The following is a 23,122-nucleotide window of genomic DNA, read 5'->3' as shown; positions in this document are numbered from 1 at the left end:
TACCACAACGGGGCTTGTTGTCGCAAAAGCTAGCACTATGACCATTTGGTACAGTTGGTACAATTGAATACATTCGGCACGTAAAGGCACACTGGGTAAAAAACACTATCAATGCAAACAAATTTCGGGAGAACGGAACCAGAAAAAGTTGCACGAAACGAGGCTGACGGCGAAAACACTTTTTCATTTCCTTCCATGGAAACTGATTGTAATTGTTTACAATCCAGTATAGCCACATCAGGAATGGACCGGTTCTCAAAAACGCCTTTGCCAGTCTTAATGTCTTAACATGTCAGACTCGCGTTGATAATTTTCCCTTCCACCTAGACCTCTCTGGCCAAAATATACACATAATATTCCACAGTAAAAGCCTCATGCTGAGCAATCTCATTCGCTGCTTTGTAACTAGGTGCAGTTACACGCAGCTTGGATTGCTTCACTTGACGAATAACAGTCCCAGGATATTTACGCGTCAGCTCTCTAGAGATCGAGAGCACATTTAAAATCTTATTTTTGCGCCGGAAATAGACAACCCAAGGCCCAGCCGAAGACGGTTGATAAAACCGCGTTCGAGCAACGAGATCTTTAGGAGGCGTATCGCCTCCATCCGATTCGTCCATGCGGGATAAAAATCGACCGCAACCAAATAATAAAACAAAAATAAATGCCTAAAACTTAACTTATCAGTGGACTATTTTGTACACACCTCCCCTATACGGGCAAAAAAAAAATAATACTAAAAAATATATCGGGAAAAAAACTCAACCGATCAGTGGACTGTTTTGTACAAGCCTTCCCTATTCGGGCAAAACTTGCACCGGGAGAGAGACAGAAGTGAACCGAAAAACAACCTTGAACTCAACCTTGTTTGTTCGGAGATGCGAAAACAATTCAAAAGGATGTGGAGTAGGTATACAATTGATACTTATCCGTTCCCGTTCGATGACCGCAGCTGGTATTCTACACCGTAGGTAGGCAGAAAAAACGTGTCGTTTTCGCTGCTGATGCAAACGGGGGATCCAATCACCGGGGGATGATGGTGACAATATCTTCTCGTTGCACGATACCAGTTGACCCTTGCCAATCTGGTTCGCTTCCTTCGCGGTGCGCGGTCTATAGCACTACAGAGGTAAACAGCACTGGTAAAAACCCACACAAGCGGTGGGAGAAAAAAAAACAAAAAAAACTACCGTCTGCCAAAGACTGAACTGTCTTGTTCAAGCGCACAGCAAGGAATGAGCTCCCATCCATTACAAATATGAACTTTGGCTGTTAAATTATTACGTAAGACAATTTTGAGCATTTTTCACCCCTCCCCCCATGGTGAGACTTATTGTATGAAAATTAAAACTAAATTATAATTAATTAAAACTAAATTATAATTAATGGTGACACGCGGCTGCTTGGGCACGTCAGGGGTTAATCATCAATATTAACCTCCTTTTCCCGAGCAGCCTAGATAGCCGCGTAGTGTCGGTAGCGGTTGTTTCAACTGGCTAAGAATTAACACTACGGACTGCCTGTTCCGGTGGTAAAAGTCCACATCACAGGTGACCCCTAATTTATGGTGTGATGCGTACCGTGCCTAAGAATGAATGGTTAGGGGGGTCTAAATAAAACCTAACCGCAAACGGAGCCTGTGGGGTACCAGGGCGCCCTCCACAGTATTGAGTCCTTCCTGTGCTACCCGGAGCAATGGTGCAGGTGACCTTGTGTTTCTCCGAGATAATCGGGTGCCCTTCTTCAGTCTCTATCTTGAGGCTTAATAAGGGTGGGATTATGAATATGTTGACATTTAATTTAAATTATCACCTATATGGATTCGCATTATGCGTTTTACACAGTGTATTCTGTGCTCTTTCGCCTTTGGCGACTTTAAATAGATACCGATCTGGTTTTTTCGTTGCTGGTCTTTTTCGTGCTGAGATTGCAAAAAGCTTAATCCTGCCTAGTTTGGGTAGTGGCTACGGTTAGGTTAGCTCAGATCAATCTTCAGCATAAAAGAACAGCAACGATCAATCTTTGCAGACTCATGCAAAATGGTGCAGCCCAAGTGGCGCTAGTTCAAGAACCCTACTTTCGTAGAGGGAACTTCTATCTAGGTAACCTTGTGGACCCAGTTTTTGCTACTTTTAGCAAGCTTGAAATGGCAAACTCGCGCTCCATGCCCCGCGCATGCGTGCTCGTTAATAAAGCAATCGTTGCTACACTCATTTCTGAGTTAACTACCAGAGATGTATGTGCTGTCACAATCGATGTTTCTGTTGGTGACCTCAACAGGAAATACGTCTATTGTTCGGTATATTTACCACATGATGAACCATCCCCAACGGATGACTTCAAACGAGTTGTCGTACACTGCGTAACAAAAGGCCTTCCGCTGATTGTGGGCAGTGATGCCAATGCTCATCACATCATCTGGGGCAGCTCGGATATCAATTTGAGAGGCTCCAGTCTGATGGAATACTTAAGTAGTACAGACCTTGGATTACTTAACATAGGCAATCGCCCAACCTTCATGGTTTCTAATAGAGAAGAAGTGTTAGACATAACGCTCTGCTCGAATAGAATCAGTCACGAGTTGACGAATTGGCATGTATCAGATGAGGAATCATTATCTGATCATCGCTACATCTTCTTTGAACATTCAAATGTAACTGCGCAGACTTTGCGTTTTAGGAATCCCCGGTCAACAAACTGGGAACTCTACATTGAATTGGTTGCGACCAAATTTCATGGATATTCTCCGTCCATTGAAAATCCAAGTGATCTGGATGATGCCGTTGATACTACAACATCCTACATTATGGAAGCTTTTGAAGAAGCATGTCCTCTGCGGTCTGTAAAGACTAAAAGAGGGACCCCATGGTGAAATTCCGATCTGACTAGACTCAGGAAACAATGTAGAAAGAGTTGGAACAGACGCCGTTCAGCTGGATCAGAGTCGTTCAAGTCGGCTCGCAAGGCTTACAAGAAGGCTCTTCGTTCTGCTGAACGATCCGGCTGGAAAAACCTTTGTACAAATGTTTCCAGTTTGAGTGAAGTCAGTCGGTTGAACAAAATTCTTGCAAAATCTAAGGATTTCCAAGTGAACGAAATTCGCTTACCTAATGGTGACTTTACTTCTTCCGATGAAGAAGTTTTAGAATGTTTATTCAATACACACTTCCCCGGATGTGTGGACATAGCATCTACGGATGAACCAAATGTCTTTTCATGTAGTTACGAGTCTCTGGCCTCGGCTCGCAGTATCGTAACTACTGAATCGATTCAATGGGCACTTAATAGTTTTGCTCCTTTCAAATCTCCAGGAGCGGATGGGATTTATCCTGTTCTGCTCCAAAAGGGATTTGAGTCTATCAAACATGTTTTGAAAAAGCTACTTGTAAGCAGTTTTGCTACCGGGTACATTCCCAAATCCTGGCGTGATATTACCACAGACAAACAGACGTAACACTGACGAAATGTCCATCGACCACTAATTTAATGATCATTTCAAATTAGCTATGTTACAAATCTCACAACCAGAGGCGCGCGCATCGTTTTTCTTCGCGTTTGACGTTTCACACTACCGCCATCTGCCGGTCTTGTTGCACGAAACACCTTTTCGTGTAACATGCTCACTACATGCTGATGGTGTAAACTGGGCGATGAATTTTGAAGATATTTGTTCTAAGTGTTACGTCTGTTTGTCTGTGATATTACTGTAAAGTTTATCCCAAAAGGAGGACGTGCGTCGTATGAGGAAGCGAAGAGTTTTAGACCAATCAGTCTGACCTCTTTTCTTCTGAAATGTCTGGAACGCATTATCGATCATCACATCCGTGATGTTTATTTGGCAAACATGCCTCTTCATGTGAATCAACATGCTTACCAATCTGGAAAGTCCACTGTGACTCTTTTACACAAAGTTGTATAGGGTCGATGTACCAATAGCCGCATAGCTAAGAACAAATATTCGTATAAAATCGAAAAATAACGCTAGCGTCATTATTTTTACATCATCTGAAAGCTTTTTATCTTGGTTTTGTGGGAAAAATATGAAAACTGCGAAAATTCATATGTTTGCATTTATTATCGCTTGTGCCACTATAGGAATACATGTGCCTATAGTAGCACTATTTCTTATTTCTGTTCCTATAGTAGCACTAGCATCACGGCGTTGGCAAAATACTTATCAAAACCGTATTTTTACAAAGCTTCTATATTTTTCCTTCAAAGTGTGGATCAAAAGCTTTCGTTTGATGAAAAAAAAAAGTACATAATTCATTGATTATTTCGTATAATAAAAAATAGTTTCTCTCAGTAGTGCTACTATAGGAACAATAGGTTAACTATAGGCGCAAGGGAGCTCAAATTTTAAGCAAAACTAATTATTTTGATCATTTTTGAACAAAATCAAGCTGTGTATCAATGGTACTTTGATAAATAGCTCCTGACCTTCATGTCAAAAAATATTTTGAAAAGATTCATAGCAAAACGGCCATAAAAAGCCACTAGTGCGACTATAGGGGACTGTCCACTAAGGGAACACTGACCCTACGATATCGAGAAAGCATTCGCTCAGAAGCAATCGTGCTTGGGTGTTTTCTTGGATATTGAGGGTGCCTTTGATAACGTGTCTTTCGATGCCATATTGGAAGCCGCACGAAACCATGGGCTACCTACAATGATTACCAATTGGATTCATCAAATGCTCAAAAACCGACATCTCTTCTCGACATTGCGTCAAGCAGCGATTCTAAAATTGAGTGTTTGTGGATGCCCCCAAGGGGGAGTCTTGTCACCACTTTTGTGGAATCTCGTAGCAGATACGCTATTGAGGCAACTCAATAATTGCTGTTTTCCAACTTATGGATTTGCCGACGACTATCTAGATCTGATAGTTGGTATGTGCATAAGCACCCTATTCGACCTGATGCAAAGTGCTCTTCAGGTAGTCGAGAGTTGGTGTCGCCAATATGACCTTTCGGTTAACCCGAATAAAACATCTATTGTTCTTTTTACGGAAAGACGAAACCGCGATGGAATTCGACCTTTACGTCTTTTTGGCACTGAGATTAATGTGACTGATCAAGTAAAATATGTCGGAGTCATTCTAGATTCCAAACTTTTTATGGACAGCTCACATTGATTTCAGAGTCAAAAAAGCTTGTATGGCCTTCGGTCAATGGCGGCGAACCTTTGGTAAAACTTGGGGCCTCAAACCCAAATATATCAAATGGATTTACACAACAGTTGTTCGACCAATATTGGCATATGGATGTCTTGTGTGGTGGCAAAAGGGCGAAGTGAGAACAATCCAATCAAAATTGGGCCATCTCCAAAGGATGTGCTTGATGGCGATGTCTGGTGCGTTCTCTACAACTCCCACAGCAGCGCTCGAGGCCCTTTTCGACGTTGCGCCCTACACATACATCTTAAACAAGAAGCACTTTCTTGCTCTTACCGTTTGTGGGTACTGGATCTATTGGAGAAAAATCCAGTGAATCGTAGATCTACACACACTTCGTTGTTTCCACTTTTGGTGAATTGGGACAAAATTGCCCTTGCTCCAAGTGATCTCACAATTGCTTGTCACTTTCCTTACAGGACATTTACCACACAATTCCCTTCACGGGAAGAGTGGACGTCTGGCTATTTGGAAAGAAGTATATCTAACAATATAGTATGTAACACTGATGGCTCCCTTCTAGAAGGTAGAGCTGGTGCAGGAGTATACTCTCGTGAGCTAAGGCTGAATCAGTTTTACTCACTTGGTAGAAACTGCACCGTTTTTCAGGCGGAAATATTTGCTCTTTTGTGTGGAGTGCAATCAGCACTTCAACAGCGCGTAATGGGTAAAGTCATATACTTCTGTTCAGATAGTCAGGCTGCTATAAAAGCTCTTGCTTCGGCCAACTCAAGGTCGAAGCTTGTTATCGCATGTCGAACTCAAATTAAGGAACTGAATTCAGTCAACTCTGTAAACCTTGTATGGGTACCTGGCCATTCTTCCATCGCTGGAAATGAATTGGCTGATGAGCTAGCTCGCGATGGAGCATCGCATGACTTCATTGGCCCTGAGCCGGCTATTCCAATTTCGAAGTGCTGGGTGAAGCTTCAGATAAACTCTTGGGCGGCAACTCAGCACAAGCAATATTGGAATAGTTTGGAGTCGTGTCGTCAAACAAAATTGTATATTACTGAGCCATCTCCAAAGGTGGCGAAGTATTTAACAAATCTGTCAAAGCAGAATTGCAGTCTTTTGGTCAGAGGGTTGACAGGCCACTGCCGACTCAACTATCACATGGCAAATATTCAGCGTGCTGACTCATTTGTGTGTGATAGTTGTGACTCCGATTATGGAACTTCGTATCACCTGATATGTAACTGTCCAGTTTTTGCGCAAATGCGATTCCAATTACTTGGTAAACACTTATTAAGTGAAACTGAATACAGAAGCCTGAATCTTCAGGACATCCTGTTATTCTTAACCCGCTGTGGTAATGAGCTATAGGCTCTCTTTACGCTCATGCGTTTTGCAGTGCCCTTTTTAGGGCGCTGCACAGTGGCGCATGGCCGGACAAAACCTCAAAAATTCATGTTCTCGAAATCACTTGTTATTATTTTCTATAGACTTCTTTACCATTGAGTGACGATTCCTCAAAATTTGAGATTGATCTGTTTTGTTTTCGATTTTTGGCAGCATCGTAAGTGCGAGAAGGTCAGCAAAATTGGACTGCTTCAAATTTGTTCGGTCGGGAAAAAATCGTGTTTCGGTAGACTGTATTTTCGGGACTTCCAGAGTACGGTTCTTATCGGGCGGAATTTCGGATTTCCTTTCGGATCGCGGTCGGAAATGAATCGGTAGTCGAAATTAACTTTAACAAACTTAACTTTATTTAAACTTGCACGAACGCGTCGCGATGCTTCCTGTTCGGTAGACGGGTGAACTAATAATGGCGTTCGCATTCGCTTTTCCCTCGCTTTCTCCTCTTCCGTTGTGTCGTCGTTTTCGCGCGTTTCTCTACTTCCTTTCCAAACGCACATCGTTGCGTTCAGCATTGGGCGATGCGAGTCGGCGCTGCTACACTGAACGCTTTTCGTTTGGAACATCATCCCCCGGGTTGAAGCGTCGCGGTTCAACTTTCTTCCGTTGATCAGGTTGGCCTTGGTTTTCCTCGATTGGCAATATTGACAGCTTGGAAATCGATCGCGTAAAAGTCTTACCTTCGCTGAAAACTTCCACAACTCGAACCAGATCATCGTGACCGGGATGGACAGATGTGATGCGGCCGAGCTTCCACTGTAGAGGCGGTCGGTTCTTGTCCTTCAGCAGGACGATCATTCCTGGTCGAACGTTGACGGAGGTGTTCCAGTTCTTCTTTCTGGGTTGTAGGCTGCTCAAATAATCACGGGACCAGGCCCTCCAAAACTGCTCTCGAAGCAGTTGAAGATGCTGCCAGCGATCAAGCCGGCCGATATTGAGGTCCTGGTATGATGGCTCGGGTATCGCAGTCATAGGGCGTCCTATCAGAAAATGAGCTGGAGTAATTACTTCGGGATCAGCTGGATCTCCCGATATTGCGAAAAGCGGCCTCGAGTTGAGAACTGCTTCAATTTCACAGAGTATCGTAGCCAGTTTTTCGAAATTTAACGTTTTATCGCCTATCACTCGTTTCAGGTGTGTCTTCGTGCACTTCACTGCAGCCTCCCACAAGCCGCCAAACTCGGGCGAATCTGGCGGAATGAAATGCCATTCGATTTCCTTCACGTGGCAAAACTGCAGGATTCGATCGACGTCGGGCTGGTTTCGGAACATCTCGTACAGCTTATGTAGCTCGTTATTCGTGCCATGAAAATTTGTTGCATTGTCGGAATGCATCTCCGATACTATTCCCCTACGGCTCACAAAGCGTTGGAGCGCAGCAAGGAAAGCGTCGGTCGTCAGGTCGGACACCAATTCCAAGTGTATGGCTTTCGTGGCCATGCAAACGAACACAGCTATATACGCTTTGACCACCTTGGCTCGATGAGTACCCTGCTTGACCAAAATCGGACCGGCATAGTCCACACCGGTGATGTTGAAGGCGGGAGACGGCGTTACACGTTGCTTTGGTAGGTCCCCCATGAGCTGCGTAATGTCGGTTGGATTTGCGCGAAAGCATTTCACACACGATCCACTTACCTGTCGAATTGTTTATCGGGCGCGTAGCAACCAAAAACGACGTCTGATTGCAGCAAGAAGTCCAGCAGGTCCAACGTGAAGAAGCTCTTGGTGCATATCACGGATCAAGCAGCGTGTTACCGGGCTTGCATTCGGGAGAATCAGTTGGTGCTTCGATTCGATTGGCAAGTTGGAGTGCTTGAGTCGTCCGCCGACCCTTAGCACGCCGTCGTCGGTGAGAATCGGATTAAGATTCCCAATTCGTTTGCAAGGCGTTTTCGTTTTCACTCGAAGGATTTCGTCTCCAAGCTCGACGTGCTGAATTACTCTTACAATAACGATCATCGAGCTTCGAAGTTCTTGAACGTTGAGATGACTACTGGTGATGCGGTCTTCCTTCGGTTTGCGAGTGTTGTTACTGAACCGCAATACCCATGCGATCGTTCGTTGGAGTCGTCGAAAAGAACTACACGTCTCGAAGATTTCCAGTGGCTCTTCGATGAGCGCCGGCATTGATACCACGTTGGCTTTCAATTCCGGAAGATCATCGTCCAGAATTTCGTTTGCTGCTCCGGTACTGACGACAGGTGAATTGATATACTCACCGCCTGTCCAAAACAGATCGCTAACCATGAGCTCGCAAGGAAGTAGCCCACGAGAAACGATGTCTGCTGGGTTGTGTTGTGAGCGAACGTAGTTCCATGAGAACCCTTCCGAGTTGACCTGGATCTCGTTGATGCGGTTGCACACGAACGTCTGTAGCTGATAAGGATGCTTCTTCAGCCACGACAAAACGATCTCGCTGTCGGAATACAAATTGACTCTTCGAATCGGAATGGTGAGGACGGGTAGCACTTTGCACACCAGCCTGACGAGCAAAAGTGCAGCACATAATTCCTTGCGTGGTATTGTGAGTGGGTGAATCGGTGCCACTTTGGACTTGCTGATTAGTAATCGAGACTTGACCGATCCGTCTTCCAGTGTGCTTTGGATGTACACGCACGCTCCGTATGCCACATTGGAAGCGTCCGCAAATCCATGTAGCTCGTAGTAGATTGCGCCATGGAACGTTACTTGGCGGGGAATTTTGATTAGCAGCAGTTTGGGGAGCGCATCCTTGAGTTCGTTCCATTCGAGTTGAGCTCTTGCGTCCACAGGTTCGTCCCAATCCAGTTTGCATTGCCACAAGCGTTGTACAAGCAGCTTTGCAACTAGAATGGAGGGTGAAAATAGTCCTAGTGGGTCGAAGTGTTAGGCAACCTCTGAATAAATGATTCTCTTCGTGGCGGGTTGGTCTCGTTCATTTTCTGGCTTGGAACATTCAGCAATCAAAAGTTCGTCGGAGGTCGGCTCCCACAGCAGGCCGAGAACTTTGATCACTTCGTTGACATGACGATCTGCAAGCGGTTTCAACGATTCTCGTTCGTCCTCTGGGATGAGTGCTAGCAGTTGAGGGGCGTTGGAGCACCATTTGTGGATTGGGAACCCACCACGTGCTAACATCTCCTTCAGTTGGCGCTGTGCTTCGATGGCTTCGTCGATCGTAGCAGTCCCTGACAAAACGTCGTCAACGTAACAGTCGAATTTGATTATTTCCGCTGCTACAGGAAAATTTTCAGCTTCGTCGTTGGCGAGTTGTATCAGGCTTCGAGTTGCTTGAAAGGGTGCGGAAGCTATACCGTACGTAACGGTCATCAGTACCAGAATCTTCAAGGCTTCATTCGGATGCTCCCTCCAATAGATGCGTTGCTTATGCGTGTCGTCGGGATGAACAACGATTTGGCGATACATTTTCTTTATGTCCGCCGTGAAGACGTATCGATGTTGACGGAATCGAATCATGATCGAGAGGATGTCGCTCTGGACTACTGGTCCCACCAGCAGGGCTTCGTTGAGAGACAGGTTCATAGGAGCAGATTTGGCGCTTGCGTCGAAGACAACTCGATACTTGGTTGACGAGCTGCCTGGGCGTAATACTGCGTGGTGCGGCAAGTAGTATGGCTTCAGGTTTGGATTGTCGTTGGCTATATCCACTTCTCGGCAATGACCAAGATGCAGATACTCTCGTATGAATTCCACATACTGGTCTTTCAGTTCGGGATCTCGCTGGAGCCGATTTTCTAGCATGAAAAAGCGTCGCAATGCTAGGTTTCGGCAGCTGTCTATCTGGTCGGCGTTCTCTTTAAGCGGCAATCGAACCACGAATCGTCCTGTGTTGTCTCGTGAGTAGGTGGACGAAAAATGGTCTTCACATTGCTGCTCCTCGAATGATATGGTGGCTGCGTTTGGAACTTCTTCGGTCTCCCAGAACCGTCGAATCATTCCTTCGACAGAATCGAGAGATGCAACATGGGAATACTGGATCGCTTCATCGTTGCTTACTGGCCGGTAGGCACCAGTGACCAGCCATCCCAGGTGTGAGTTGCGGAGTTCTGATAAATCGTCGTCGAGTCTGATGAGTCCTGGAGTCATTAGCGCAAAAAATAACTCTGCGCCGATCAGCATATCAACCTTGTCCGTTTTGAAGAACAAAGGATCGGCCAACTGAATACCGTCTGGTAGCACCCAGCTGGTAACATCGATGTCGGTTGTCGGTATGGTTCCAGTGACTTTCGGAGTCACCAGGCACTCCAGTGAGGCACGAAAGTCGCTGCACCGAGATTGGAATTGCACTTCCACCTTGTCTCGTGCTAGACTTCTGACGTTGTTGATGCCGGAAATCGGTACGTTGGCTCGCTTCTTTTCCATGCCAAGGGTGTTGGCCATGCTTTCGGTGATGAAGTTCGCTTGCGATCCACTATCGAGTAGGGCTCAACACTGGTGGATTTGGTTGTTACTGTCGGTGACAAGGACCACCGCTGTTAGCAGTAGCACTGTCTTCGGAGCGTGGGCGTTGTTCACGTGGCAGGTTGTCGTGACGTTTGTTTCTGACGATGGGATTGCCAGAGGGACTGGCGCTGTAGACGATTGTCCTTGACCTTCTGGTTTCGGTTCAGTTGCTACGTTGCTGGTCGTGGATTCCGGTTTCGGGTTCGATTCATCATCGTGCAGTTGGGTGTGGTGTCGCTTGTGACACTTCTGACAGGACTTCGAAGATGGGCAAGCATTGGAACGATGACCCTTTCGGAGGCCTTTGAAACAAATGCCTGCCGATCGAACCTTCTCGAACTTTTCAGCGCTGGTGAGCGAGTTCAACTTGTTGCACTGATAATTTCGATGCGGGGCTGCGCAGAAATCGCACTTCTCGATAAAATTCTCGGAGCTTGTCGTTGCTGCATGTGACCGCTGACTGGTGACCTTCGGTATCGAACTTTGCTGTCTCGGAACGGGTTTCGTTGTTGTCTGTGGGTATGCAGATTCGCACCTCTCCAGTACTTGACACTGCGACTTCAAGAAGGCCATCGTGGATTTGTATTGTGGCAACTCGCCTGGCTTCAGAGTCTGCTCCCATTGCTTTCGGGTCGATTTATCCAGAGCTGCAGTTAGTAGGTAGACGATCATCAGTTCGGACACACTAGTTACTTCCTGCTTTAGGTACTCGAGACTTTCGACGTGGTTGATGCACTCATCGAGAAGGGATCGCAGCTCTTTGTGGGATTCGGTTGCCATTTTCTTGAGTGAAAGTAGACCACGGATGTGAGTCTCAACAATCACTCGTTTGTTCTCGTAGCGTTCGGATAGAAGTGTCCATGCTTGCGTGTAATTGCCCTCGTTTATGGTCTTCGCATCCAATACTCCTGCCGCTGCTCCCACCAGCGCCTTATCGAGGTGGTAGAGCTTTATCGCATCCGAGTCGCGGGATTGTGCCATTACGTCCTGAAACATGGCTTTGAATTTTGGCCACTTAGTGTACTCACCGTCAAAAGTGGGGATCGGAGCTTTTAATGGCTGCTGGTGAACGATGACTTGCGCTGGAGGGGCCACCTGATTCACCGGTTGCCGCATGAGGCGAGATTCGACTGCGACGGAAGTATGTTGATAATAATCCTCGAAGCGAATGTACTCGTCCTCCTGCGCACTCACCGCATCGTCCGGGACTATGGCGATAATTTCGCTGTGGTATTTCGAGTATTCGTCATACGCAGATTGTAGTTTCGATGCGTACACTTTCAAGTTAGCTGAATCGATCGGAAGCCGGACGTTGACGTTTTCGTAGATGCGAAGAACCTTGTTCATTGCCAGATTTCTCTGGCGATTCAGCGATTTGAGCCGAGCTGCTATAACGGGATCTGTTACGACGGGTACTTGGCTGGCACCTTTGCCAGTTTCTTCGGAAGCCATTTCGTTTTCGTCAAACCCACGGAATTCGTTCTCCGACATTTTGTTTTCGTCCTTTTTTTCTGTTCTGCCTCAGCAGAAATCTTCTTTTTAGCACTGTTCTGCCTCAGCAGGAATTTCGCACTTTTCTGCCGCAGCAGGAATTCACTTTTTGCTCTGTTCTGCCTCAGCAGGATCACGTTTCGTGAATCGATTTCGGGGCGGCACGCTCTCGGGAAGTCCAATCCGGTTCGATTCGGACCATATGTTCGGTCGGGAAAAAATCGTGTTTCGGTAGACTGTATTTTCGGGACTTCCAGAGTACGGTTCTTATCGGGCGGAATTTCGGATTTCCTTTCGGATCGCGGTCGGAAATGAATCGGTAGTCGAAATTAACTTTAACAAACTTAACTTTATTTAAACTTGCACGAACGCGTCGCGATGCTTCCTGTTCGGTAGACGGGTGAACTAATAATGGCGTTCGCATTCGCTTTTCCCTCGCTTTCTCCTCTTCCGTTGTGTCGTCGTTTTCGCGCGTTTCTCTACTTCCTTTCCAAACGCACATCGTTGCGTTCAGCATTGGGCGATGCGAGTCGGCGCTGCTACACTGAACGCTTTTCGTTTGGAACAAAATTCATCAACTATGGGTCACCTAACAAACTTCAAATAGCTGTATCTCAACGAAATCATAACCGATTTAGGCTCATTAGGCTTAATTTGAAAGCGTAGTATTAAGCCTTAGACTTGGCTATAATAACATAAATTTCAACATATTAAGTTGTTATTTGTAGCAAAAAATGTTGCTTGCAATCTTTCTTCAAAATTTTGATAAATTTTCAAAACTTCGTCCGTTTTATGTGAAGTGTTTCGAGAAAATGAGTCACTCACTATGAAGCAGCAAATCATCCATACTTTCTAACGTGCAATATTTTTCTTGCCCCTCTTTGCCCCTAGAGGTGAAAATTCAATTTTCATTTTTCATTATAATTTATCTGATTTGAATGATGAAAATCTGTATAATGTGTCTTAACTCAATTGAAACTTTACTGAAATTACTACACGGAACTTAAATATGTATCTCTAAATTAGGTTTATACACAAGTTTCTACATTATAATCATTTTTTTTTTTTGTAATAAAAGCCTTTTTATTCGATTGTATAAAAGAACTTAGTTTTGACAAATTTCACTAGACAATCGAATTTTCAATTTGACAGTTGTTTCCAACGGGATGATATCAGGTATCCAAGATAGTTGATAGATTACCATTATCAAGCGATTTGGGACGTATTTGAGGTTTTGTCCGACCTTTGTTTAAAAGGGCCGCCACTGTGCGCTGTTCGAACCCATTGTGGTATGGAGCTACATGCTCTCATTTCGCTTATGCGATCTTCCCTCTTCAAGGGACCCCACTCCTATTTCCTCCCATCTTTCCCTTCCCTTTCCTCTCCCATCGGGTAGATGATGAAATAGGCTCAAATATGGCGATGGCACAAATCTCCCAACTGGTGGGGAACGTGCCTTTGGAGCCGGCCTTCTGATACCTGATACCGTCTGCCAAAGACTGAACTGTCTTGTTCAAGCGCACAGCAAGGAATGAGCTCCCATCCATTACAAATATGAACTTTGGCTGTTAAATTATTACGTAAGACAATTTTGAGCATTTTTCACCCCTCCCCCCATGGTGAGACTTATTGTATGAAAATTAAAACTAAATTATAATTAATGGACGACTTCTTTCATTAAAATACTAACCGAGGCTCTGAAAAGAGACCAGATACCAACCCTGGTATACTCTAGTAAAACCCTTCATCTTCAAGTGTTAATTCTAAAATATATTTTCATTCATCCCTACGCAGCACTTAGGACATTTTTCCCACTTTCCTACATTGATCCTAATCCTAGAGAGTCTATCCCACTTTTGGCCCTCTCTCGTGCAGTTTCCCCCGAAGCGCTTCTAGATTATCGCTGTCTTTTGCGTCGTTGCGTAATCGTTCTTCCGCTTTTGCGTCCAGTACTTCTCTCACAGCGACTTTCACTTTGTCGATTTCCGTGACACTTTTAGCGGAAATCGGTATTATTCGCTCAAAGTTGATTATTTGGTTAGGGATCAACTCCTCAGGGCAGTGCTGAAGACCATCTACAATAAAAATAATAATCTTTAATAATGTAAGACCATTATAGCTTGAAACCTACCTTCCAGCTTCCCAAAATATTTATCGTATTTACAAATTTCCTCTATTGCACCATCTTTGTCCATTTTGTTCACTAGCAGTACACATGGCTTTTCCAGCAAGGTCTTATCGTAGAGCTCAAGCTCTTTATTCAACGCGTAGATATTTTCCAAGCAGTTTCGCCGCCGATGGCTTTGGCTCAATTGGAACCCAAAAACATCCACTATGATCAACAGCAGCCGTGTCCGCTCCACATGTTTCAGAAACTTGTGACCCATTCCAAAATTGGCATGTGCTCCCTCGATAAGCCCGGGCAAATCGGCTATCGTTATTTGCCGATAGTCTTCATACTCAATAGTACCGATTTGTGGCCGTATCGTTGTGACTGCGGAAAATCAAGTTTTATTTGGAAATCAACTATCAATTTTTAATTACAACGACTCATATTTTTAAAGAGCACTCTTTTCATGTCAAGTTGGTAAAAAAACTATCAAATGATATATCGAATTTACAATACTTTTTTTTTTTATGGTGTACTCAGCTGGAGCTGTATGACAGCTTCGTTGTCTGTGCTGGACCCCGTAGTGCAAATTTTTACCTCTACTTTTGCCAATATTTAGACGGAATAGGCTATGTTGCCCGCTTTAACACTATTTTGGATGAATATTGTGCAGAAGTAGTTTTATTAAATTGTTTTTGCTTCAGTTTCCCACCCGTAGTCATGTTTGTATAGTCATCCTATTGTTCTGAGCAATTCGGATTCTTGTTTACGCATGGAGAAGCGACATGAAAATATATGTTATTAATTAATGCATTTCTTGGAAATAACATACAGAGCTATGTTGTAGTAGTCTATGTTGACAAATTGTAGCACAGATGTCATCTCCAAGCATCTTTTGACAATGATAGACAGAAAATGTTAATTATACAGAATGCGGTCGTATATCAAACGATACCTTTTTTCCCGAATGAATGAAGGTTATTGAAATGAAAAACATGAAATGTACTTCCATCTATACGCGAACAAGAACTATCTGAAGTGCCTCGTCATTGTACGTCATGTATTCTCTAGTATTTTAGTCGTTTATGCTACTAGTCTGAAATGTGATGTGTTATACTATATGAATAAATTTCAAAATATGAATCAAGTTTTTGGTTTTAAATAGTTTTTATCTTCCGAAGGTCGTACTGGAATGCTAATCAATACAATACTTTTCTAGGAGAGATGACTGTCTATGTTGCCTTGTAGTACCGAATCCAAGTTGTAGATAATTAATATGAGGAGAAGTACAGTCAAACCTCCATGAGTCGATATTGAAGGGACCATCGACTCATGGAAATATCGAGTCACAAGAATCCTTTGAAAAGCTGTTTCGAGGGACCATCGTAGTAACCATGAAATTTCGTTTTTAGTATGGTTCCATGAGTCGATATCGAGTCATAGAACATCGACTCATGGAGGTTTAACTGTATCAAATCTAAATGTACAGTAAATGTGTTTGGTGTGGTCATCGATGTGCTTTATGTTCGTCTTATTGTTATTGTTCTGAGGTCTTCTCAAAATGAGAATTCAATTGAATAATGTCTCAAGTTAGTTTACAGTTTGGATAGACAAAGTTATTGGTACGGTATTATTGGTACGGTATTATGAATATATAGGGGGCTGAAATGATATACAATATGTGTTCGCTAAGAACTAAAAATGTTACTTACCCCTTTCTTATGTCGTTTTTCTTTATTTGCACCGCCTGCACCGTTTTCCCACCGGTGTAGCAAAAGTTGCACCCAAACCGTTCTTTTATTACGCAGGTAGCACACCGTTTTTACACTCGATCGCCACCGGTGCAGAAAATCCTACACCCTGATCGAGATGGGTGTAGCAGGTAATGCACTCTTTTTACCAATACATATATGGTTCTTAGCTGTCAGTGGCATCCTTGTTTTGATTGTTTTAGGTAACGAACAAACAAGATGCTTCATTTATGCTCATTTTCGACTGCGTGGATAAAATGGATTTATTTCAGAATTCAATATTTTTATTCAGTTAAAGATGAATTATTCTAAGCATTTATAAATAATACAAAAATACAATACAATGTCCTATCAGTATGAACTTTAGCAGCTTATGTCAGAAAATTGAATTCTTCTTTCAGATATTTGGATAACATGTATACCAGTAAGTACTATATTAAAAACATTTTATTTAAGTCAAATTTTCCGAAATTTGCGCACAGCCACCAACAAAAAACATGGGTGTCAACAAAATAGAATCAGCAGCGGCTGGAGTTGTAAGATCTCATATTTTAAACTGGGATCACAGAATCTCTAGTACTATATTTAAAAAAAAATCGATTGACAAGAATCCACATTGATTTTTCATTAGGGTTGTAATGCAATGATCGAATTAAGTTGATTTTTACGTATTATTACAAAAAAAAACTGATTCATCTGTTGTATTGTGAGCTAGAAACATTGCGGAAGTATAAGTTTTGGCGAAGTTATTACCCAGAGAGAGAGGATCGATGAAGTCAAATAAGTTTTTACAGTATTGAAATAAGAAAATTCTGAATTTTAAACATGTTTTATTGAATTACGAAACATGTATTATGGTATCAATTCCCAGGAAAAATTAATTTATTTTCATATACCGAACATTCATTTTCGTCCACGGCATAGTAATGATCATAGCCAGTGTTGTAAACACCGTTAACAAACTACACAAAATACAAACGAATCTGATATTTTCGAATCCCAAACAGAAAATCATGAATAACAGCAACTGTTTGAAAAATGACATTTTGTTTTGATTGACGTCTTCACAAACACCATCATACGCTATCAAAACATTGCACCGAAACCGTTCTATTTTCCGGTGTCAATTGTTACACTCGCGCGGTGCACCGTCGGGAATAATCGAAAACGACATTAGTATACCCACCAATGCATATGGATCGTTTTTACCTCAGTTTGATGGTAATTCGATCCGTGTCCGTGCTGATCTATGTGCTTCGGCTCCTAACACGACGTTTGATACATACGACAGACGACTTGCTCCCTCGTGATGGTGTTGTTGTTAGTTGTTATACATGAAAAGAAAGAAAGAAAGAAAGTTATTAGTATTAGGAATAAACAGGATTTAGTGAGTTTTCATTGAATTACATTTGACTACATCGCTGATTATAGTCAACGACATCGGAAACTTTATGTGTTGACTGTTGATCTAGTTTTTCCTCAGTCCCGTTGGTCAGTATTGCTAAAGGTCCTTTTTAACATGTTTATTAGTACTTGGACAAGTTGAATATTTTAAGTTTACTACTTTTGTCATGTTGGTCAATAATGATTTTGATCAGTTTGTTTTATACATCTATTCATATTCAAATCTGGTCTCGTCTGTTTTCATTTAGAATCGTCGTAAATACATTTCTATGTGTTAAAAACTATACTAGAAATAATAAAGAAATAGTAAGCCCTATCTATTTATTATAATTTTGCGAGAATGAAGTTGTTGTAGTTTTATGATACCAACATAATAAATGTGGTTTTTTATTATGATTCTAATAAGAGAAGCATAACAAATTAACATTTGTGTCACATTCTACTCGATGGATCCTCAGTCATTCTCCTCATTAGTCAATATTATAACCATTTAAACAAAATCTAACCTATCTGCATCGAAGCGTGGCTACGGCTCCTGTTACCCCGATGCCTGGTAACAGGATAACCGTTGGATCACATCCGTAAGATTGATGCATCTATGCCAGATGGTTGATGACGCGGCATGATTCTATAACATTCCCCAGAAAACCATTCCCCCGAAACCCATTCCCCAGAATTCCATTCCCCAGAATCTCATTCCCCAGAATGTACCATTCCCCAGAATTTCACTCCCCAGAATGAACCATTCCCCAGAAAACCAATCCCCAGAATGGACCATTCCCCAGAAAATTATATACCTACTTTAAAGTTTTGAAATAATCTATTTAAAAAACTTGAAAATTAAACTCCATACAAAGTTGTTTACAAGTACATGAGAAGATTAGCATTGGTGCTACTAATTATGAACACTTAACGCATAATTCAAATTTCATTTGCAAATGAACTATCACAGTAGTTTCACTTTTATTGGCACTTATAAAAACTGATAGATCAGTCTATGGGGAAACACAATATCCAATATTTATTTAAAAGAATATACAACTCATCACTTAAGGGGCCCAGATAGCCGTAGCGGTAAACGCGCAGCTATTCAGCAAGACCAAGCTGAGGGTCGTGGGTTCGAATCCCACTGGTCGAGGATCTTTTCGGGTTGGAAATTTTCTCGACTTCCCAGGGCATAGAGTATCTTCGTACCTGCCACACGATATACGCATGCAAAAATGGTCATTGGCATAGTAAGCTCTCAGTTAATAACTGTGGAAGTGCTCATAAGAACACTAAGCTGAGAAGCAGGCTCTGTCCCAGTGGGGACGTAACGCCAGAAAGAAGAAGAAGAACAACTCATCACTACTCTGCACAAAATAGAGCTACACCCTTCTTTCGGTATAGTAGATTCCAAATGTATAATTTCACATGTATGTCCAATTTTTATCAAATGTAGTGATGTATGCAGCTTTTCATCAATGTTTTAAGAAGGTGCATCACCTCTTACTTTTTAGGGCTACACCGATTAGAATAAAGACGTTCGTAGTATCATATTATACGTTTCCGATATAATGATTACGTAAACTCGGCAGAATAAAAACTTACTATTCTGCACATTAAAATGATACGCCCTTCTTTGCGTCAAGTCTAAATTACAAATGACTTGTTTAATTTTGCACAAAATAGTGATACACCCTTCTTTCAGTCTTATCCTGTTGACGATATAGACAAAATTTTCCGTAAGAATACCAAATGGAAAGAAGGCATTTGGCATGATTGATTAAATGATCAAGGACCATTTGGTATAATGGTTATTTGACCAATGACCATTTGGCATGACATGAAGAACATCCTTTTTGAAAAGAAGGAGCATAAGTATGGCTGGATGGCAAATGGTTTTATACCAAATTATTTTATGCCAAGTGACCTTTTGCTATATGGGCTCTCCATCGATATATTTTGCCTATATCATTAATGAGATAACACTGAAAGAAGGGTGCATCACTATATATGCAAAAATAAACATATAGTCTGTATATTTTATGGGAATGTATTAAAAAAAGGGTGTATTATAATAATATGCAAAATACTCATGAATAGGGGGATTATGGGCATATTGGACACATTAGGTAAATGCTTATTTTACATAGAATGGAAATATGTTTCTTTGCTCTAAAATAAATCCACCGCTTCCTCTGCTTTGCTTATAAACTAATTTGAAGCTGAGAAAAAAATATAGTAGAATTTCAGAGGACAAATGAAGCAAAGCGTAAACTTTTATACCGTCAAAACGTTCATATACAATACAGATTTCGTACAGTTTATAAAGTTTTGCTGAAATATGCATATTCCCAGAGAGTAAGGGGGTGTCCATTTCGCCCCGTGTGTTCATTATGTCCCTAACCCTCCTACCTACATATTTGTTTTGTCACATCAGACCTTAGCCTGTCACATAAGTGACTCTTCTTCCTCTTTTCTGGCGTTACGTTCCTACTGGGACAGAGCCTGCTTCTCAGCTTAGTGTTTTTATGAGCACTTCCACAGTTATTAACTGAGAGCTTACTATGCCAATGACCATTTTTGCATGCGTATATCGTGTGGCAGGTACGAAGATACTCTATGCCCTGGGAAGTCGAGAAAATTTCCAACCCGAAAAGATCCTCGACCGGTGGGATACGAGCTCACGACCCTCATCTTGGTCTTGCTGAATAGCTGCGCGTTTACCGCTACGACAATCTGCGCCCCCACATAAGGTGACTCACGCAAAGCAATAATTAAAAAAAGAAAAAAAAAATGGATATTCATATAGCTTTCTGGGGAATGGTGCATTCTGGGGAATGGAATTCTGGGGAATGTTACATTCTGGGGAACGATTTTCTGGGGAATGGTTCATTCTGGGGAACGGAATTCTGGGGAATGGTTTTCGGGGGAATGGTTTTCTGGGGAATGTTATAGAATCACGCGGCATTAAACAAATATTTCCTGATGTGATACCACCACGACTGGACATGTCTTTGGTTCCCATATAAGTGCTAATGGGGTAAGCCCACCCATCGCGGCAAGATTACACGTCCTAGGGCAGGGATATCGAATTTACAATACTCAATCAATAATGAAGGTCATATCTCGCATACTCTGAGATAACGCCCTAAAAGCCATTGGTAACCACGTGTGTAGCTCGTTGTTTCTGAGCAAATGAAAGAATAAACACCCAAACCAATACCACGGACAGGTAGATAATGATATTTTCTTCCCCATAGCGTTGTTAAATAACATGAAAATACATTCAAATCCTCAGAAACAATGAGCTACACACATGGTTACCAATGGCTTTTAGGGCGAGATCAGAAGTTATGCGAGATATGTGTCAACTATTCATCGTCAATCATAAACTGTTTCCAAGACGCTTTCCAGGAATTTCAACAGAAACCAATTCAGGTAATTCATTAATTCAGGTAATTAATTAAATAAATTTTATAGACAAAAATCGTTACAATCTTCTATTGCCACGATAAATGCGTTATATATCTAGGTTAAGTTAGGATAAATTAATTGCAAGCGTTTTTTTTTTTCTCTGACTCTTTGATTTCTCTGGTGAAATCAACTCACCAGTAAAAATTCTGAACTGCTACGGCCAATGAAATGTGGTTAACAAAATATTTAGTTTTTCCAAATTATGATGATAGTGTTTTCCAACACAGAACACCTTGATATAAGAAATTAATGTAATGTTTGGAATTGAAAAACAGATCAGAAGGTAAAATATCTAATTATTATAATAAAAAAATTGCCATTATCTTGAAAATCATGCAACCTCTAATCAACACTACACAATACAACGATCAAATATCTAAAATGAGATCTTCTACCACCCCTTCAAGATGAAAGTAAATGGATAAACTGTTTCCTTCATTATTGATAAAATATTTTGAATACGATATATCATTGTATAGTTTATCGTCACCTTGATGTGAAAAGTACCCTTTACGAACATGAAATTGAGTCACTGTAGACCACCCATACTTACAGGGATATGAAGCAATCTTTGGCGTAGCATTCGAAAGGGCCTTCACCAGGGTACTTTTACCCGCGTTTGGAAATCCAACCAATCCTACATCGGCAATCAACTTGAGATCCAACTTCAAAGTTCTCGTTTGTCCAGCCTTCCCTAGAAACGAATTTCCAGCACAGCCACCACTTCCTCCTCCGGCCGCCAAGCAAGTCTTTCCTTCCTCATCCAGTTCAGCCACGAAAGCCCCGTCGTCTTCCAACACTCGAATCCCCACTGGGACCTCAACTTGCTCATCTAATCCTCGGCGTCCCAGAATTCGAGCTTTGCTGCTTTCTTCTCCGTTACCCGCCGTGACCTTTTTGGCACGATACTTGTGCAAGACATCTTTTAGGGTTTTGCCCTCTTTGGCTATGAAATAAACTGCTCCACCTTGGCCGCCAACACCGCCGTACTTTGGTAATCCGTTACCTCCGTGGCCACCTCGCACGGCCAGTCGTAAACTGTCGAGGAACTTTCCACGTAAATGACTTCTAATGTACTACAAATAAAAAATAATAGTTATGTACAAATAGTTGAATACTCAATTCATGATTACCTACTTTTTTGGCAGAGGCTGTGAGAAAATTATGTAGTTGTACCATTATTTTACATTAAATAACATTTAAAAAAGTTATGTGAAAGATGCGAACGTCTCAGATGTGAACACGACACGAGTTGCTACCGGCTGTTTGCAAACAAAACGCACATGACGACAGAAAAGTCACAGGGTTTGGCTGGTGATGGTCGAAATATGATAAGTTTATCATACACGCAAAAAAAATTGTGCGGTAAAAAGTACCATTTTAGGGAGTTAACTTAAGGACATTTTCCCAATTGTACAAAGATGGCAGTCAATATGGCACCCGTCAACTCTCTCAGCTTCCTTTCCTCCAAACGCTTCCCCTCATCCATACTCTCCCACAGCCACTGAAAGCGTCCAAGAAAAATGTAAAATGTACCAACTAACCTGCTTAGAATGAGTATATTTTGCTACTCATATCAATACAGTGTATATTCTTTGCATCCGGACACATTCTGGATCTCTACTATCAATATATCCCTAGTTTTGTGAAGAATTAAAATCACTTCGCGAATGCACTAATTCTCTCACAACATTTGTACCCTTTCAAAACACAAACGTTTTCCGTTTATACCTGCTCTTCCACACATCGCAGCACTATGAAATCTTGATGGAATACTCTATATGTTTCACATTTTTGACTGGAGTTGTTTTTCAACGCGAAAATATAATAATTCTAGCGTAACATTTGAAAAGGGCCTAACTGCAAAATGTAAACAAACTTGATTATTCATTATTCGTATCATTTTTTACGTAAATTACTCCTACATAC

At 42.1% G+C, this 23,122-nt stretch overlaps 1 protein-coding gene across 1 annotated transcript; it reads right to left on the bottom strand.

Annotated features, from left to right (window-relative positions):
• Positions 1-14,218: 14,218 nt before the first annotated feature.
• Positions 14,219-22,484, bottom strand: LOC5565352 (GTP-binding protein 10 homolog). Its single transcript, XM_001649684.2, has 4 exons — positions 22,331-22,484; positions 21,747-22,269; positions 14,601-14,963; positions 14,219-14,544 (listed from the first exon to the last, which is right to left on the bottom strand). Exons 1-4 carry the CDS (start codon positions 22,370-22,372, stop codon positions 14,315-14,317), a joined length of 1,158 nt encoding a protein of 385 aa, XP_001649734.1. The 5' UTR covers positions 22,373-22,484; the 3' UTR covers positions 14,219-14,314.
• Between the last annotated feature and the right edge of the window lie 638 nt (positions 22,485-23,122).

Source organism: Aedes aegypti, chromosome 2 (genome assembly GCF_002204515.2).
Source record: "Aedes aegypti strain LVP_AGWG chromosome 2, AaegL5.0 Primary Assembly, whole genome shotgun sequence".
In the NCBI taxonomy this organism is placed as follows: domain Eukaryota; kingdom Metazoa; phylum Arthropoda; class Insecta; order Diptera; family Culicidae; genus Aedes; species Aedes aegypti.
The sequence above is the reverse complement of the archived record's forward strand: the minus strand, read 5'-3'. Positions and strand labels throughout refer to the sequence as shown.

Excerpts from the sequence above, each read along its gene's own strand:
- LOC5565352 (XM_001649684.2), bottom strand. The coding sequence starts at position 22,372 with ATGGTACAACTACATAATTTTCTCACAGCCTCTGCCAAAAAA. Across the intron at positions 14,964-21,746 it reads AAAGATTGCTTCATATCCCT|TCACAACGATACGGCCACAA; the intron begins GTAAGTATGGGT and ends GATTTTCCGCAG. Across the intron at positions 14,545-14,600 it reads ATATTTTGGGAAGCTGGAAG|ATGGTCTTCAGCACTGCCCT; the intron begins GTAGGTTTCAAG and ends TTTTTATTGTAG.